The sequence below is a fragment of the Idiotropiscis lumnitzeri genome, chromosome 7 (genome assembly GCF_059441095.1).
Source record: "Idiotropiscis lumnitzeri isolate Australia: NSW breed Sydney's pygmy pipehorse chromosome 7, RoL_Ilum_1.0, whole genome shotgun sequence".
Lineage (NCBI taxonomy): Eukaryota > Metazoa > Chordata > Actinopteri > Syngnathiformes > Syngnathidae > Idiotropiscis > Idiotropiscis lumnitzeri.
This window is the reverse complement of record NC_142397.1, coordinates 15,942,902-15,962,703: the sequence shown is the minus strand read 5'-3', so window position 1 is coordinate 15,962,703 and position 19,802 is coordinate 15,942,902. Positions and strand designations below refer to the sequence as shown.

General features: G+C 41.4%; 1 protein-coding gene across 1 annotated transcript in view; it reads right to left on the bottom strand.

The window, feature by feature from the left end:
- The window catches only part of igsf11 (immunoglobulin superfamily member 11), a 98,502-nt gene that overhangs the window by 16,007 nt on the left and 62,693 nt on the right, over positions 1-19,802 (bottom strand). The window contains exon 3 of the mRNA XM_088300768.1: positions 1,847-2,010. Coding sequence (XP_088156894.1) covers positions 1,847-2,010 — 164 coding nt within the window. The remainder of the gene's footprint in view (positions 1-1,846; positions 2,011-19,802) is intronic.

The window sequence follows — 19,802 nt, the reverse complement described above, 5'->3', positions numbered from 1 at the left end:
AGTATTATTCAAAGTAACACCAAATTAGCCAAGTTTCCTATGAGAGGAGCTGACATTTCTCGTGCTTTTGCCGTGTAAGACAGCTCAATAAGTAGCACTGTCGCTTTTTATCTGAACATGGTATTCAAATTTGAGAAGACTGAGCGCGAGCTGAGTGGTCCAGGAGCGCTTTTTAGAGTGCTAGCGCCGGCTGTGAGGGTGTGTAAGTGTACAGAGTTCTGTTCAGTAATTCTTAATGGCTTTTAGCATCAACTGTAATCATTTATGACATTCTCTTTCTTCAAAATGACCTTGTTCTAGCACTGTCGCCCCCCCGCAAATTCACACAAAGAACTGAAAGTGCTTTTTTCTTCTTATGTACCTCATTGCATGGGTCTGTTGTTTGTGACAATGTGCTCTTAAAAGGTTGTTATCCCGTGTTTATACTTCTAAAGCACGTATTATGTAATGTAAAGTGAAGGAGTCGCATGAAACAATGACTATCATGTGGCAGTCTACATCAAGTGTCGGTTGACGCCAGCGGATAATCGCATGAAGTCTGTTTACTAACAATTGTTGAGCATATCGGAGCGTCACAGTGAGACGGTAACGGTGAAATGTGCTACATGCAGTTTTGGTTGTATGAATTCACGGATCTGGATTTGACATATCTCCGGAGCACTCTGCATGCAGGTTTGTTTTTCGGTGTGTTTGCGTGAACACAGTAAATATATATAAGCTATGCATGGATGCATGCAGATCTGTGCTGCACTTTGGACCAGCAGCATGTCTGAAGCTCGTTTGTGTGTCGGTGTCTATGTGTGTGAGCTTCTGCGTGTTGTGAACAGCTGCTATATAGAGCCTGTCGTGGGCATGAGCTAATTAGTGCAGAAGATAATCATATTATTTGGACGGCCGACCAGCGGAGGTTCAAAGTGAGGGGAGGCAGGTGAGCTTGTATGGCCAGCAGCTGCATGTTGAATAAGTTAAAAATGAATCACATAAGTCCTGAAAAGGGAGAAGGACAAGTTAAGGTGAGAGTGAGAGCAGGGAGGTGAGAAAAAAAACACACTAAGGAGGGTTAGAGGCACAGCAGGAAGCTCACAAATTTAAACTCACGCCACAATACAAGAGACCAAATTATTCTTCTGTTTCGGTCTGTTCCTGTGTAATGAGCAAAAACAAAAAAATAGAACTTTGCATGACAGACTTTTTAAAAGCAAGGGCACACCCACGACCTCTACATCTATTAAAACATAATAGCTACTTTCTATATAACTTATATCTAACCCCAAGGTGCGTTCAGATGCACCAAAAGAGATTTTGCATCAATTTGGCTATAAAATGAACTTTGCATGATTAGTTGGTATGTTTGTCACATGGCTCATTTAATGTATATTTCACAACATTGGCAGTAATAACTTCTTTTAACAATTTAAATCTCTGTATGATACAGTCCAGATATATTTTCAGTACAATAGTAATGTTTTATAGTATATATTCAGTTCTAAAATAAATTCATTAGATTGTGTAGCAGTGCCCAAAAGTGTGTGTACAGTCCATAATTTATGTCTGCTTATGGAAATGCTCTTCAGGCTGTATCTGAACACACCTTGTTACAAATCAAAATTGGAATCACATGTACCTGTTTTGACTGCAAGATGTCAAGGTGAAAGCAGCCATCCTCATGAGGCAAATGCAGCGAGGTTACATTGGAAAGTGAGTTAGAATAATCTCAACTATTCCCCAGGCTGCTGGACTATGTGTTCTCTGCATCACTTCTTAAATTCACTGTTTTTTCACTTACGGGCTACGGTATTGAGCGCAACTTCACAGAGGGTGAGCGAGTGTGCGTAAGTGACTGCACCTGTTCTGGCTGGTTGGCATTGGACAGTGGGATCACCATCCAGATGATGTTGAGGTTGTTGAGAGCAGCGCTGGTGGTGAAGGAGCAAGGCAGGACGGCTGCTTGGCCTCGGGCTACCTGGATACTGCTCTGTGACACCATCACATCCAGTGCATGTACGCTCACTGCAGGGGGAGGCAGAAACCAATCATATACAAGAAGGCTGTCAAAAACATCGTCAACGAGAGTAAAGCGCAGTTTTGATTGATACTGTCAAAGTGGTGGTCACTTAATCAATCCATAAAACATGCATATACCTTTTCAAAAACATAGTCCCTGCCTCCCAAAGACGTATTTATACGTCTTAGCCTTTTTTTTTTTTTTTTTGCGCCATAGCTCTGTGTTTTTATAGCATTAGAACCGTATAGTTGGCCTCGCAAAACCAGTCAAAATTCAGAAAGAAACTGGGATTGAGGGGTTTCATCTAGTGAAAATGCTATTAAATGAGCCAAAAGGTGGCCTCATCTTGGACTTTGAAGGAGAAAAAATATTTTGTTTGGACTGTTGTTTATGTATGAGTTCTAACTATCAGCTTTTACTGTCGTATGGATATCATATATTACAAGGCAAACAAATATGATTCCTGAATCAACCGCCTCATCAGAAATGGTTTTCTTCACACACTCACGCGTACACGTTGTGAAATGCATCATGACATAAACCACTGCAACAGTAACTAAATGAACATTACAAGTAGCCAGTCTTATTGGTGCGGGGTATCAAAAGCGTGTGGTTTGCGAAACAAATGTTTACCCTTAAAAAGCAAGGAGCTATGTAGCTGGTTTGTTCATCTGGACACAGCTGTCGGATATAACAGACTCACAAAGACAAATATGAACATGCACAACCTATTTCTAGTTCGGCTAAAGAAATTACAGCCTAAACTAAATTACAGCTCCCCCCACAAGCCATGTCCGAAACCCTCAATGACTTCATCTTATCGAAAGATTGTGAGGGGGATGATGCCTATGATAGAATTACAGATAATTGATCATGTCCTGTTAATCCTCTTTGTTTGTGATGATGTCTGATGCTGATCTTGCTATTAGCATGTGGGAGTCAAGCCAAATGTGCAGGCACTGAACACTAAATATGGATCTTGGCTTTTTTGTTTTGTCTAGCACACAAAATACATGGCATTTTGCATCTGTTATCACCTAAGGAAGAGTTTTTTTTTTTTTTAATGCCTGTTGCTTTCTTGATCTGGCTGCAACTTCCCACACTTTCTTTTGGCTGGAAGACACAGCATGTTCTATACTCTCACTGTTGACACAAGGGAGGTCGGTTAGACCACTCATCATTGATATAGTCATGAAAAGGCATAAATTATTCAAACCTTTTTACTTAAAGATATTCCACTCAAATGTCAAGCCCGCTGTGACTCCTTTGTACCAATCAATGTGTACGTCGTAACCGACAAACAATGTCCTCATTACAGCTAATGACTTCCCATTAAGTCATATTGAATTCAAGAAAGAAATGCAGGTGCATATTCCTCTACAAAGCTACCCCGTACGGGAATATGCGCCTGCATTTCTTTCTTTCTTTCTTCAAGGCAGCGATCTCTGAAGCTCATAATAGCTCTAGGACTCATTTGACAACACGAGATATACAAAACCTGTGCTCTGAGCAAGGTAGCCAAAGAGCCCACATACCGAAGCAAAAAAAACATACAAAATTAAGAAATGTGCGCGTATGTATACATTTTGGTATGCATATATACATAGGGTGGCACGGTGGGCCACCTCATGGTACAGAGGTCGTGGGTTCGAATCCAACCCCGGCCTTCCTGTGTTGAGTTTCTTCCAATGCCTGCATGGGTTTTTTTCCGGGTACTCCGATTTCTGCCCTGTAATTGGCTGGCAACCAGTTCAGGGTGTACCCCGCCCCAAAGATAGCTGGGATTGGCTCCAGCACCCGCCGCGAACCTTGTGAGGACAAGCAGTACAGATAATGGATGGATTGATGGACTCCGGTTTTCTCCCACATTCCAAAGACATGTGTGTTAGGTTGATTGAATTCTCGAAATTATCCCTACGTATGGTCGTGAGCGCTGGTGGTTGTTTGACTCCATGTGTCCTGCAATCCTGCAATTAGCTGGCAACCAATTCCGGGTGTACCCTGCTTACGATCCGAAGAGGATCCAGCACGCTCAGAACCTTTGCGGAGGATGGAGGAAAATAAGTCAGCCCAGTTGACCACAAAAATAGGTTGACAAAATGTTTGCCCCAATATTTGCCATTCACACAGTGATTTCCAGGCCACATAAAAGTCAATTTTTCCGTATTTAAATTACTCGTGACATTTTTGCAATTTGTTAGCACTCTCTTTTGGTGGAAAGTTCAGCTTGCAGTCAATGAGATTTTTCCTGTTAGGGGCACGTCTCATCAGGTGTCGCCACAGTGATCATGTTTGGTATAGATTTTAAATTGGATCCCCTTCCTGATGCAACTCACTTTTTTTTATCTGGGTTTTGGGGTGGTAAGTTACCCACTAGGATGTCATTGTTCATGACTGGGATTTGAGCCTTGGAGCGCTGTGTCCAAGGCAGAAATCCATTGCATTACTTAGCCTTAAGGAAATGTGCTTATAATCTACTGTACCGTTGCTGGTTGGAACAAACTGTATGATATACAGTGAACCCTCGGTTATCGCGGTTAATGGGGACGGAGACCACCCGCGAAAACTGAAAATCCGCGAAGTAGCGGCGCACCTTCAAAAATGCTTAAAAAAAAAAGTGCGAAGTAGCGGCGCACCTTCAAAAATGCTTAAAAAAAAAAAATATATATATATATATATATATACGGGTAGAGAGAGAGAGAGAGTGAAATTCATGTTATAACAAAAAAACTAAACAAATTATTATTAAAACTTATTTTTTTATTCCCCAGCCATTATTTTTGTATTTATTCAATTACTTCTTTTTGTATTTATTTAATTACTTCGACTTTCACCTGCTGGTACGCCGTCCGGTGTGCCCTGTGAAATGAAAGGTGGCATTCTTCATTTATTTATTTATTCATTCATAACTGACAGCCTCGCGCTCCGCTCATGCCCGGGCGGAAGTTGTTCCTCTTCGGCTTAACTGCCACGCACGCCGGCCGGTCTCCTCCGGAGCTCTCGCACGGTCCCGAGCGAAGCGAAATGTCGCCGCGCTCGTGCCCGGGCGGAAGGTGCTCCTATTCGGCTTAACTGTGACACACGCCCGCCCTCCTCCTCCGGAGCTTCCATTCGGTTAAACTTAGGGGCCGCTTGGCACAACCCGTGCCCGGGGAAGGTGCTCCTCTACGGCTTAACTGCCACGCACGCCGGCCGGAGCTCTGGTACGGTCCGAACCGCGCGAAACGTCGCCACCAATCGTGTCCGGGGGAACGTGCTCTTCTTCGTCCACTCTCCTCTTCGCCCACGCTCTTCTTCGGTGCACGCCGGCCGTCTAACCGCTCCAGCGCCCCCTCGTGCCGCTCGGCGAAACTACAATGCCCCCGAATATTTTTTAGACCCGCGAAGCACTGAAGCCGCGAAAGGTGAAGCGCGAAGTATCGAGGGTTCACTGTATATGTTAAGATGTGTAAAGTTGAAAATAGAAACTAATGTGTTAAAAAGCCTAGTATAGTTTAAGACACGTCTGCTACCAACAAATCGTTTAGCAGAGATCGAGTCTGAGTGTAAGTGATGTGATTACAGAAAGCCCAGACACCGTATGACTTTGGGTGTTGTGAGATGGCCTAAGTTGGAAGGTCTTAAATAGTATTGTAGCCTGAAAGATATGACAAAAACTCTGAACTTGGTTTATGGTCTTGCTTAGACTACAGTCGATGTTTCATGTTTGTGGCGGTATAGGGCATGGTCCCTTACATTTTGCCCTTAGCATGTATTTAAAAAAGACAACTGAAGCGCAGTGTGACAAGGTACACTTTTCCACCACAACAAGCTATTAGTAAGAGCCACCTGTGACCTTTTGGTATCTTTCTGGGGATGCGAGACTCAGCAAGGATGGCAGTGCTTGACTGCAGTATTACTTGGCATTGCCTCATAATTGTGCTCACTGATTAATGTTGCCAGTTCTCCTGCTCATTTTCTCAAGGACCCAGTAAATAATGAAATAACTATTACAGAATGTTGTGTAGTTTTTTTTGGTCTGTCTTAATTAGTCATCAACTCAAATAAGTAGTGGTCCACTGGCCAATCAGAGGCCTGGTATTAATCCGATAAATGCAGTCAATAATCATGTTCTAATTTATTAAAACCCCTATTTGCTGGTTGAATGAAATTTTATTTCATTCTCCACTTGGTGTTACAAGAAGAGGAAATTCCTGACTGATTATAGGATGATTGAATACATTTTTCAAATATCACCAAACGTGGTCCTCAACAGTAATGACTGTTGTCTAGTGCAGATGACTTTGTATAATGGCAGAACTAGGCATTCTTATTCAACATATCCCGTTTTATTTGATTCTTAACTGTGAAATACTGAGCTTTGATAGAGCACTTGCACCATTTTGATTCTTTGATTATTCTTGCCAGGGGCTGAGCACAGTAGTTGTCTCCATGTCTCCAGGATTACGTAAATTGTCACAAATTGTAATAGTCAGACCCCACTGGAATCATTTTCTCTTTTATCTTCTCGCTTTTTGTTTTCAGTTAAAACTATCTGATATAAATGGCTAGTTATACATATAGAGGATCAGACGGGGGCAGCAGATATTAAATGCTTAATTAAAGTAGATTTCTTTTAAATGATATTTTTACATGAGTCATTGGTTGAACTCATGTCTGCTGGTTGAAAGTTAGTTAAAGACAGAGCAAAAGAGAAAAGTTCTGTTTCCAGAAAGGCCAAATTGAAACCATCACTGCAGGCAATGCAACAGCCGTTGAGGAGTGACGGGATAAACAACATTGAGGATCTGTTAAAAAGCTCAATGGTTCTCTTTCAGGAGTCATGCGTCAAAACTGCTGTTGGTTAATGCATGAGGAAGCACAAAACCACAGACTGAAGGTGCATCTGTAAATGTATTCACATTTACAGTACAATCAAAAAAACGAATTAGACAGCTAGCAGTTGGCCATTTTTATGCTTGATAAAAACCCTTTTCCCGACTGCATTTCTTTGTGTGAGCGCGAGACTTCCATGGACGGGGGAGGAAAAGAGTCTAGGAGCAATGAGAGATCGAGCGTAAAAACGCATGTATCTCCTGCTCGAGGGGTAACAGTTGGCCACGCCGATCCCCTTTCAAGTTTAATCTGGACACTTTTTGAATACTTTTACTGAAATGGCAAAACACTTTAGTTTCTATCTTGAGTGTAAACATTAAACATCACTACAAAAATATGTAAACATTTCCCTACACATCTAGCTTCACACGACCAGAACTGTCCCAGGTTGTTCCTGGTGAATTGTATTTGTGTTGCTGTCACTGGCCATGATGTAATACATCATGCAAACGAACAGGCCAGCAAAGAAATCCGTGTGAAACTCAGGTGGTTTATTTGTGTCCCCAGCTGTTTGATGGCAATTCGTCACTAAACTTGACAGAAAAATAGGTCACATGCTACCTTGCTTTCCTTTCTCATTTCGCCTTGACTGAAGCAATAGCATTTCGAGAACAAAGCCTGAGTAACTTGGGTGAATGATTGAACAGCATATTGTTTTTCTGATATACTGTATTTCGTGTGTTGTATGGAATTACAAACCCAAATTCCAATGGAGAATATTGTCTAAATAAAATAAAATCCATCCATCCATCTTCTGTACCGCTTCTCCTCTCTAGGTTCGCAGGGGGTGCTGGAGCCTATCCCAGCTATCTCCGGGTAGTAGGCGGGGGACACCCTGAACTGGTTGCCAGCCATTTGCAGGGCACACAGAGACGAACAACCATCCGCGCTCACACTCATACCTAGGGGCAATTTAGAGTGTTCAATCGGCCTGTCATGTATGTTTTCGGAATGTGGGAGGAAACCCACGCAGGCACGGGGAGAACACACAAACCCCACACAGGATGGCCGGAGCCGGGATTGAACCCACACCCGATGTTGTCTCTCACTGTGAGGCCATCGTGCTAACCAGTCGGGCCACCGTGCCGCCCAAAAATACAATGATGTGCAAATCATTTTTTCATCTTATTGTATGTTCAATGTACTGCACTAAAACGTTTAGTTTACAAATATCCCAATTTGTATTTCAGACCTGTAATATGTTCCAAAAAAAGTTGGGACTGGGGAAACAATAGGCTGGGAAAGTTGAGGAATGATTAAAAAACAAAAACAAAGTGCCACAGGGGTCTTCAATTGCCCACATAACATGCACGGCCGACTGTATCAATAACTGCTCCTCTATTTCTTTCAAGTCCCGAGGCATCCCTCAGGGTGCTGTACTTGTTCCCCTCCCGTTAATACTCTACCTCCTCCCCCCAGGGTCATATGATTCATCTCCATGGCCTCCACTTTCACAAATATGCCGATGGCATCAAAATCTATTTGTCTTCCAAATCCATTGACCATCAAGCCCACCTCAACCCCTTAAACTGCTTTTTTGATCTTAGCTCCTGGATGCTAATAAACGTTCCCAAACGTCACTGTACCAAATCTGGCATTAATATTATAGGTCCCAAATTCCTCAGCTACCAAACAACAACAACAGACTTTTGACAAGTTAACCCTCTCACCCTCAGCCCACTACCGGAACCTTTGCGTTATCCCGGACAAAAATCTCACCTTTTCCCACCACATAAAAGAAGTGACATAAACAGCAGCTTTGTATCACGGTAAGAATATTATTTGCTGTCGCCAACGCTCCCTTTTTTTCTGCAGCTGAAAACATTATCCATGTCTTTGTCTCATCTTGTATTTGCTATTATAATAGCATCCTATACGACACCCTCTCAAATCTCTTCAGCAAAGTTCAATAGATTCAAAATTCTCCCATCCGCCTTCTCACCCAAACCCACCTGTACTCCACAACTTTTGGCTTTTGGTTCTCATCACATCAAATTCAAAATCTTCCTACTCACTCATAAAGCCCTCCATTACCAGCCCCCCCCCCTCCAATTCTCTGACAAAAACCTCCTGACCACCCCTAGGACCAGACACCAAAACTTTGAGGACAGAGTATTCTCTGATGCTGCCCCTGAGTATATTTAATCCATTTCCCAAAGTAGTCAGTCTGATCAAGATTTTCTCCGCTGCAGTATAAAGTTCTGTATTCAGCAAATAGAACATTTTTTTTCAATCATGAAATGAAAGGCAAGGACTGTTCAGACCTACAATTGGTAAAAAATAAATGTCTCTTTTCATCTGTAGAATTCGTATTCTCATGGCGTGAGGGATTTGAGGATTGGTATTTTTTTTTCAGACCCAAACTATGATGTCAGCTCAGTGTCTGCCAATGAGTTGCTCACATGACTTTGCCTATTTCCATCCATTTCTATGCCTTCCACTGATCTCCTCATGGTGCACTCTACCCTCGTCAGGCTGCCCGCCAAACATTTGCCCATCGACGGAGCTTTGAAAATCTCTTGCTCATCCTTCCTCTCATCCCCCTGCCCCACCCATCCTTGTTGACCTATTAGCCACATAGACAACCGCCTAAAAAGACTCACTTGACTCGCATTCATACACTAGCCTACCTTCGTATGCACTACAAAATGCTTTAAATTTACCAACCAAATCCAAATAAACTGTGATAATTTCTGTAGTCTCAGGCTTGCAGCACTTTAAAGGTTTGGACTCCTGAAGTATCTCTATGTAAGTTACTTAGAGGACCCCGCCCCGCTGATAAAAATAAAATAACTTATCAGTACATTGAACGAAAACTAAAGTGTATCTTTAAGAGGCAGTCTTTTACGACTTTACTTGAGGCGCTTGGTCACACCCCATCACATGAGAATCAGCTCATTCAGACTTGCTCCTCATGTGACTTGACGGCCTGTTTAGGCGAGGCACAGCTGACCGCTTTTCATTGATTAGGTATGCATGAACAATCCCTCTGTCAAAAACACACACACTGTTTGGTGAGACAAATTCTGAATGCATGTGATAATTTTCCACGTTATTAGTAACTACTTCTAGTACGATGAAAGAAAGCTGATGACCAGTGATTAACATTAAAGTATTGTGCTTGACTGGGTAAAGTGAGTGAGCAGAAGGTTAAAGTAGGCCAGCACTACCCTTGTGCACAGATAAGCCTGGGCACTGGAAGACTACTGATAAAGCAGTGAACAGATGGCTCAGCACATGCATAGCCGAACTTAACTAACAGACACACGCACACACGCAGACACACGCGCACACACATACTTAGACACATTGTCCAAAAGCATAAAATACTTACCGGTACTTCAGTGGTGTACACTAATCACAAATAATCAGCCCTGATCTAAACACAGTTCACATGCTTACTCAGATTACAAATAGAATAAAAATAAAACAAGCTGGTTTGCAAAAATGACATCTGAAAAACAAGACCTGAATTGTCCCCTAAAACTCCACCAACTACCTCATATAACGCCTCTGTCTGGAGTAATTCCATTTCCTGGCAAACTGCATGTTTGGAAAACCTGTCACAATGTCTGCATATAAATCTAACTTCCTGGCAAGCATACTGATCTGCCAGTAAGATGACATGATTGGCGAGAGGCTCAATTTTGGTCTTTGGCAGCTTTAATCCAGAAGTCCCTTTTAACTAGGTGACATGGCCCCGCTTCTACCAATGAAGCCCAAAACAGCAATCGAGTCTTGTCAACTGGGTTTCCAGGTACATCTTGAACAAAATAAAGACAAAGATGAATCGACGAAGAGATTTCTTGTAAAATCTTTTAATGTAATAATGTCCTGATACAATTACGATTTTTTGGCATCTTCCGTTTGTGGATGTAAATCGAATATGTATGCGATGCGTCTGCAGTATGACCGCTCATCCATGAACATCTGATCTATACGTCATCAAAAGCCAAATATGCTCTGCGAGAAGGCAGGACAGAGTGGAGGGAGATAACCGACTATCGTCCATGAATTTGCATATGTTTGAGTAACATTGTTGACTTTATTTGATTTTAATTTAATCCCATTTGCAACGTGAAATATAAAGTGGACGTTTGTGGTGAGCCACGTACGCTCTTCTTAGTTATTATTTCTTACACAAAGCCATGACGTGAGGTCTTCTTTAGTAGACATCTCCAATAAATGACGGGACTAAGGAGCATTGCCTGCTATCCCCAAAATATTTCGACCTCCTCCCGCCTCGCCACTCTGGCGATATGAGATGATAAAATGAGCCCTTACAGGGGGGACCATATTTACTTTTGTAAATACGGCACCACTTGTTGTCTTTAAAATGTTGGTGCACATCACTCGACGCCGTGCTTTGTGCGCATGAATGCCACATCACAGATGTGCTGCGTTCACATTTGAAGTCATATTTATTTTTGTAGCGTGAACGAGTACATAAAAAATATGTAATTGGGCCTCACACCCTGCAGTTTGAACATAGTAGCTCAAGCCACCTGAGTTTGCCGAGATGAAGGGTTGACCCTGTATTGACTTCTATCCATTTACACTCACATTCTCGCTTATTTGTTTACATTTTGAACCAAACATGCATGTTTTTATGACAATGAGAGGAGTTATTCTCATAAAGACATAAAGAGTATTGTTAGATCATAGAGATGTATGTTCGATTATGCTTGTCAATATTCTAATTCATCCAGGGCAAATATTCACTTGGCATTGAAATTGATCACAACTAAATTGTGCGAGTTGTATTTTCCGCCTCTCATTTGAGCATGCTTCATTGGGTCATGCTAAAAGACTAGCAAGATCAGCACTGATCTGAGGGGGAGCTGAAGGATCAAAAGTTGAGGCATGCCAAAACCAGGAATGTTTCTTCCTTGTGGGCTGCAAAACAACAGTCATTAGGATACAATGATTGAGGCCTCTGCCAATCAACGACAGTCGTAAGGGTGAAATCACCCTTGTTTATATTCTCTTCAGTTAGGTCAAATGAAGGCCAAAGGTTTCTTTGTTGTCTTTGTTATTTGTTAGATGCTCAACTCTTGGGCCTCTCATGGGGAGTCAGGATGATGAAAACAATTCAAACAGTCCAACTGGGATGGATTCACTGCCCTGAACATATCTCACGTTGTGCCGTCTCATTGTTCTTAACTACTGTAGTTTCTCTAGTGTCGGCAGATTAAGGACAAATCCTGACACACTCTCCACTGTCTGCACGAACAAGTTAACCTAAATGCAGTCTAAGCCTCTCGCCAGAGAAAGCAGATAACGCCGGTGTGCCTATTCCTGGAACCATCAGTTAGCCGGAGGTAATCTTGTCTGCACCACCCTGTACTAATTTCCTTGGAAGTCTGGATTGATTGTACAGTATTTCAGCACTCTTGAGTTTTCCTTTGATCCTCTCTACCTTTACTGTATTTCTCCAAAATCTCATGAAAACAATGACTTGAATTGCACCCCTGTCCGGCAAAAAACGGACAGAGAATCAGCGGGTCCTCAGCAGGTGGTTCCATCCAACAAGAATGGGGGCTTGTAACAATTAATCTTTTCTTTGAACCCTTGTGTGGCACAGCTTGACTATGAAAAAAAAATGTGAATTTGAGATCCAATTTCAAAGCATATTACATTGGACACAATATGTTAGACTGCTTTAAAATGATCCGATTTTGTGTTCAGTATAAGACACGTTTCTTTCTTCTTGAACAACTGAATATGAGGGGAGATGGTTGCTCTCTCACTGGTTGCTTCAATAATTTTTGCTGAAAGCAATGCTTTTTGTTACATTAGCTTTACATCTGCACTGCTGTGATTGTCTGATTTCACATGGGACTGAAGGAACAGTCGTCTCTGATCATAGGCCCGAGGGTTGTAGTGCCAGCGCTTCACATAAAATGAATGTGTCCAATAATTGTTCTCAAGCCAGGCTTATTACAGTACATCATGCTTTCTGGAGTTTTGTGCTCTCCACATGCATTGTTAGTTAAATGCGTCGTTTTTTGGAAAAACTCAGCTGAAACTCCACTTGCTTTTTATTTTCATTTTAATTTTCAAAGCCAAAGAGAGCCATTTGTTTGTTTGTTTACCGGCCTACCTTACCTACCCTAAAAAGGGAATTTACATTTTCTAGTCATTCCTTCGCAAACAAATAACTCATGTTACGTCTCGTTATGCTTATTGTGTCCGCCTGTGCTTGGCATCCCGGTACCTTGTGTTAGGCAATCAGCTCCCTCCAAGCCTTTGTGTCTTGTCCAGGTGTTCCTCGTTGTCTCGTTTATTTGTCTGCATTAACTGCCCTGCTTTCTTTCAGTCTTGGTTGATTCATTGTCTATTGTCCTGTCTTCTGTCAGTTTTCCAAGTCAAGTGTTTATTTGTTACATTGATCACTATTATTTTGTACGATAGTATTTTTAGTTTATCTTAGTACCTTGTTTGCATTTTTTGGGGGCGAAATTAAACACTTTTTGTTTGCTTCCCCGCATTTGAGCTCCACCACAAGAACTTGACTATAACATCCCATATTTATTTTGAAATATATGTTTATATGTGTACATGATATAGTATGTAAGCAGGGATGCACATATATTAAGGATGCGCAGGTGCATATATGTACTGAAAATATTAAAAAAGCGGACCAGATTCACGTGTATCACTGCCGCTTTTGCATTTTCTTTTGGAGGGGCAAAGCGGAGAAAAGGCTGAATGGAAACACTTGATGAATTGATTTGCTCTGTTCTCAGTTCAGTTGAGCTCAGCCTTAGCCAAGAAGCTCCCCAGCTGACGAAACAGCAGCAAAACTATGGATACAACAGTAACAGTGACTGCAAGAATGACAAGATAAATAAAAGTCATTCAAGACTAATTATTTGGATTAGTTAAATTGGGAAATTTTCACATTTTAGCATGTTAACAAGTCATCTATCCTCTTACTGTCGATCAGAAAGACAAGGTGCTGACAGAAGCAATATTCCTGCACTGGTTTGTTATTTGAAGTCAGATAGGAATGCTTAACAGTGACCGCGGAAAAGGGCCAGACCTTGGCCCGTACATTTAATTCCATAGGCAGTGACCTTTTGATGATCTCTTTTAGTGCATCTGTTTCTCAATCTAGACTGCTTTACTCTTTCGGGATCGCCATCTGACATCCCTTCCAGAAAACTAATAGCATTTATTCATTGTATGCATGATCTGGCTTGTCAAACCATATTTAAAATGACTGAGAAGTCAGTGGCTTGCCTAAACCAGCTGTCACACTGTAATATTCACACACACACACGCGCACACCAAGAGTTTTTTACCAAACTTTTTGGGCCACGGTGACAGAAAAGTTGCTTGTGGACAGCTGCTCAGTGCTGACGGGATCATGACAGATGACCACCCAATTGATATGTGTTATCAGTTGGACAAGAACAGACACACAAAATTGATCACCTGCAAAAGCCATTTTAATCCCATTAAAAAAATCCACTATTGTTTGTTTCCTCTCGCACTATATCCAAAGCGTCATTCATCTTTTCACATGACATTTCTTTGTAATCCATTACTCATGCTTAATGATACATTGAAAATCTGGGTGCACTGCGATTGGTCTTCACACTCCAGTCCAAAAGTATTAGACAAATACGGCCTTTTTGTTTATTTTCGCATCAAATTAAAAACACAGTGATGACAATAAATTACTATGAATACAATTTCAGCTGGAGTTGGTACACAACTTATATTTCAATGGCGCACCACATTTTTAGGTAAGGAAATATTTAGAATGGATACGGTGGACTTAAAGTAGGTCAACTATTTCATTGCAAATCCTCTGGTTGCAAAAACTGCATCACAATTATATCCTGAAGCTTTCACCACGCTTTCACCACAGCCACATTCAGTTGTTTTTATTTTTTTGGGCATCCTCCCTTCAGGCAGATTTTTAAAATGTAAGTAATTTTGTGAGTTTTCGTTAGTCCAAGGAGGAAACAAAGCTATTTGGTTGATGCCGCAGGAAGATGGCAAAAGTGTGGAAGCATTCCAGATTGAAATGCAAGGTGAGCACTGTGGCATTTTCACGTGGTCTTTGTCTTCTCCGAAGATGCCCAGTGTACGAGAATATTTATCGTATTCCTTTACGACAGGTCTCAGCTTATAAACACGCATGCCTTACGTTTTTGACACATGAAATACAAAGCTTAAACTGAAATATATATTTGTGTTTGAAATTGCTTTGCTTCTATGCTCAACGTGAATTTAAGGTACAGAAACTGTTGACATTATTACAAAAAAAAAGGAAAGCCATTTGTCGTTTGTTATTAAATAAAATGTTTGGATGGATAAATAGTAAATGGCGGCAAAGTGGACGACTGGTAAACACGTCCGCCTCACAGTTCAGAGACTCAGGGTTCGATTACGGGCTCCGGCCTTCTTGTGTGGAGTTTTCATGTTCTCCCCGTGCCAATGTGGATTTTCTCCAGGTACTCCGGTTTCCTCCCACATTCCAAAGACATGTGTGGTACGTTAATTGGACGCTCTAAATTGCCCCTAGGTATGGTTGTGAGTGTGAATGGTTGTTTGTCCCTGTGTGCCCTGCGATTGGCTGGTAACCAGTTCACGGTGTACCTTGTCTACTGCCCGAAGACAGCTGAGATAGACTCCACCACACCCATCACCCCCGTGAGGATAAGCGGCTTAGATAATGGATGGATGGATATATATTCATTATGTGTACATTTAAACCTGCTGTATCAAAAATTATTACCACAAAATAATCACAACTACATTTTATTTGAAATGGATAGTCAAGAATAAATCTGAAAAGTGCTTGTCTGCGTTCCTGAGGTATTGACCGAAATGGCAGTGCTTTCTGACTAATTCTGCTTTGCAATGTTTGACGGAGGTCAAGCGCTGGCTCAGCAAACACCGAGAACATGGTGGCTTTTTCATTCTGCACTCTTGTCAAATTTACATTTTATTTCATTCAGGAAGAATGAAAGAGAAATATTGTTATGTAGCACATATACAGTAGACACCTCCATCATTCTTATACTATTCAGCAAAAAAAAAACAATGCATAAATGCTGAGTCAGTCCTCCAAAGCGAATATGGGCTTTTTCCCCAGGCTGCAAAAAAAATGTAAGGGGAAAACTGAGGACTTGTTCACTAATCAGCTCACCACTGCAGTCATGTGTTGGGACAAATTGATCAAGAATCACAATTTTGAGGAAATCTGAATCGCTGTTGAATGTTTCAGTGGGATGGCACTTGATTACAAGTAGTTGCAAGTTTCTATTTTGGTTGTCATTTAGTGTTTGTATATGCCGTAAGTGTGAACGTGTCTTGGTGTGTGGTTTTGTGTGTGTTTGTGTGTCGGCATGCGCTTGACGGAGCAGAGCCCCAATGCCAAGCACATCTGCTCCGGACGCCTCTGGCACTGCCATATGGCTGGCAAACACGCCTCCTCCTTCCCTTCCACAAAAGAGAGAGTTTACAATGAAAACAGGAAATGAATATGCGTGTGTGCCGTGTGAGAGATGCGCACGGGAGGGAAGGAAGGCAAAAAGAGGCTCACAGCTGACGAGTGAGGAGTCACACGTGCTGCCCGTTAGAAGAAAGAGGCACCTCCCCTCCAAACAGACTAATGTTTTAAACACCCCGACACAACAGCACTTTTTCCCTCCCCATTGCACAGAGGTTGGGCCATTTATTACATAAAAGCTCAGCTGCTGTATTTTTACCTGGATGAGAGCATGCCCCGGTGCAACAAAACAAAAGAGATCACTTAGGGAGATTCATGCAGTGGAGGAAGTGTATAAAGCCAATTGACAGCAAACGGTGAAGACTGAATACTGTATCTTTTCTTTGCATACAGCTGTAAGATTCTTGTCAACTGAATAGATTTTAATTAGTCTTCCAAGAAAGGTGAATTAGTAAATTACTTTGAAGCTTTTTTTTTTTTTGCGTCAACATGAATTGGGCTATGTCACACACATGCCTACAGTGATGTCCCTCCAAAACTGCAGGTTAACAGTATCTAGTACATTTTCGGGGGTGCTGGAGAAACGCTTTAGTAAATTTAAGCACTCAGCAAGACCAATTTCTTTCATGTCGAAAGACAGTGGCTGTCGCTTGCCAAGGCTTGACAAGATGAAATGATTGAATGATTCAGGATTTATTTTATTTTATTTTTTTCGATGGACAAGTTCGATAATAGACGGAAGGCAGTTTGACGGGCCGGATTAAAAAGCCTCACGGTCCATATATGGCCCTCGGGCCATAGTTTGCCATAGGCAAATTTTCTATGCAAGTACCGGTGCATTACAATGAATTATAATATTGTATTATTCATTCATTTATTGTATTATTAAATGCCTCACATTCTAATCACAAAAGGTTTTTATTGAAGAATAAAACCTCTCTGCATTTTTCAGGTCATACAGAAGCTTAATCTCACCAGTTAACTATTCTTGGCCTGAGAATTGATGAATGTCAAGTATAAATTGAGAAGAATGTAGGACAACAAAATCAATCTTTCCAACAGCTATTTTTATGCTTCATTTCAGAGTTTCTAAACTCCCGTTGCACGACAGTTTGAATCTGCATAATCATACACCAGCTCAACAAGTTTGACACCAAGCAACTCATTTTCCTTGTTCGCATAATTCAGGTCTTACTCATATCTGACAAGTATCTTTTGGAGTATCATCAAAGGCATGATGCATGCCTTCTTCCTTTTCTTCTGGCCTCTCATCTCTGTAGTTGATTTCTTATTAAACTATACTTCACATCCTCCTCCTCTTCATTTCCATCTCCTACCTTCTTTCTTCCCCCCTGCTGCCTGAGGGTTTTCATGGACACCACGTTAATATGGATCAATCGATACCTTCAGTGTATCAACTGTCCAGGGACTGTCCGGGGACTGGCCAGAGACTCGATGATGCAGATGGAGGGGGTCTGCGCTTGTGTGGGAGGGGAATATGTTGCTCAACAAACACAAGCCCATTGATTGTCTGTGTGTGTGTGTGTGTGTGTGCGCTTCCCTTGAGACTGCTCAGGGCGTGACTGACAGGCTCTGAGCTGAGTCTGGGGACCAGTTTGTCTATCTTCATGCTTCAAGTGTCAATGCGAGGACAGTACACAAATCCGTGGAAAGAACTAACCATATATCCATCATCCATCTATCCATTATCTGAGCCGTTTCTCCTCACAAAGGTCGCAGGCATGCTGGAGTCTATCCCAGCTATCTTTGGGCAGTAGGCGGAGTACGCCCTGAATTGGTTGACAGCCGATCGCAAGGCACACAAAGACGACAACTTGCACTCACAACCACACCGAGGGACAATTTAGGGCGTTCAATCATCCTTCCATGCATGTTTTTGAAATGTTCAGGAAACCGGAGTACTCAGAAAAAACCCACGCAGGAACGGAGAAAATATGCAAACTGGAAGCAAAACATGCACCTCAGTACTGTGAGGCGTGCATGCTTACCAGTTGACCACCGTAACGCCAGTAACCATTTAATTAGAACAAATGAATCAACTAGCTTTGTAGGCCTTTAAGATGCATACTTACTTGACAAGGTGAAGTGACTTAATTTAGTGTAACCAATGTAAATAAAATGTATTCTTATGTTTTGTAGTTCACAAGATCATATGCAATGTAACATCAATGTATTTCCGATACTTTTTTTGTGTACCTTTTGGGTCACCCAAGTATTGTCTGATTTCCGAATTTGTATAATTTATTTTTTTTTCTCTTTGGAGTATTTTTTTTTTTAGTTCTTTACTTTGTACAAAATCTATTTTTTCATGTTAACGAAAATGCTTTTCAAAAATTGATTAATTTTTTTATCACAATAAAAGTGCAGGTAAATATCTGCGTTAAATTATCATAACTGTTAGGAGGAAATCTCCTAATGTCCAAATTTGGTCTTTTTTAGTCACAAACCAATACTAGTCAGTCCCCAAGTGGGCCTGTTATATTTACAAATTATTGACCAATCTAAAGGATTGGAAATTGCTTGCTGTCTCAGTTGATGCGATGTCCATATCATATATTGTGTATGTTTTGTAGTGTTTTCTGCAAAATGTAGCTGCATGAGAGTGTTCTGGCTGGATCGCAACTACCAATCAATCTTTAAACCCACGCAGAAGAACGTTCATAATGTAAGTTCCAAAGCTCAATGTCGCTCCCACCAGTGTGTAAATATGGAACCGATCATACATGATCCCCTTATGATCCACATGCACGCTCTCCAGCTTCGACGCTGCTCGCCTCCTGTACGATGGACTCTCAGGAATAGAAAATCCATATGAGCTGGGCAGAAAGACCACGGTATTATTAATGGAGCTTAGCGTCCATCAAAGGGGTTTTATAATACTGAAGGCTCAATGTGCTGACATCAAACACAAAACAGAGAAGTACTTTAACAACAAATCAGATAGCTCATCACTCCTGAGTGCCTTGCGGCAAATGCACGTAATGCTATTCTAACATCCTACTACAGTCCTCACGCAAAATGAGAACACACCCCTCAATAATCAGCTGAGCTATTCAAGGCTCTGGGCTACACATAGAAAGAACACATTCATCACATGATTAGTTTGGAGGCAAAAACACTCCATCAGTCTATTCCTATTTTCCATGAGGGAAAAGTTCATGCAAAACATTTCCAAAAAACTCCGCAAATTAATCTGTGGCGACATTTTGACAGAAAAATGCTTTTGACATGAAGAGAGATTAGGGCTGTAGCTTTCGAATACTTTGATATCTGGATATCGTCAAGACAATTCAAATCAGATGATTGAGTATTCATAAGGAAAAAAGTTTGCTTGGTTAACGATACAGAAGACAAAAAACACATTTCCACTTCATAAAAATTTCCAATTGCTTTTTTTTATATTAAATAGATATAATATATATATATATATAT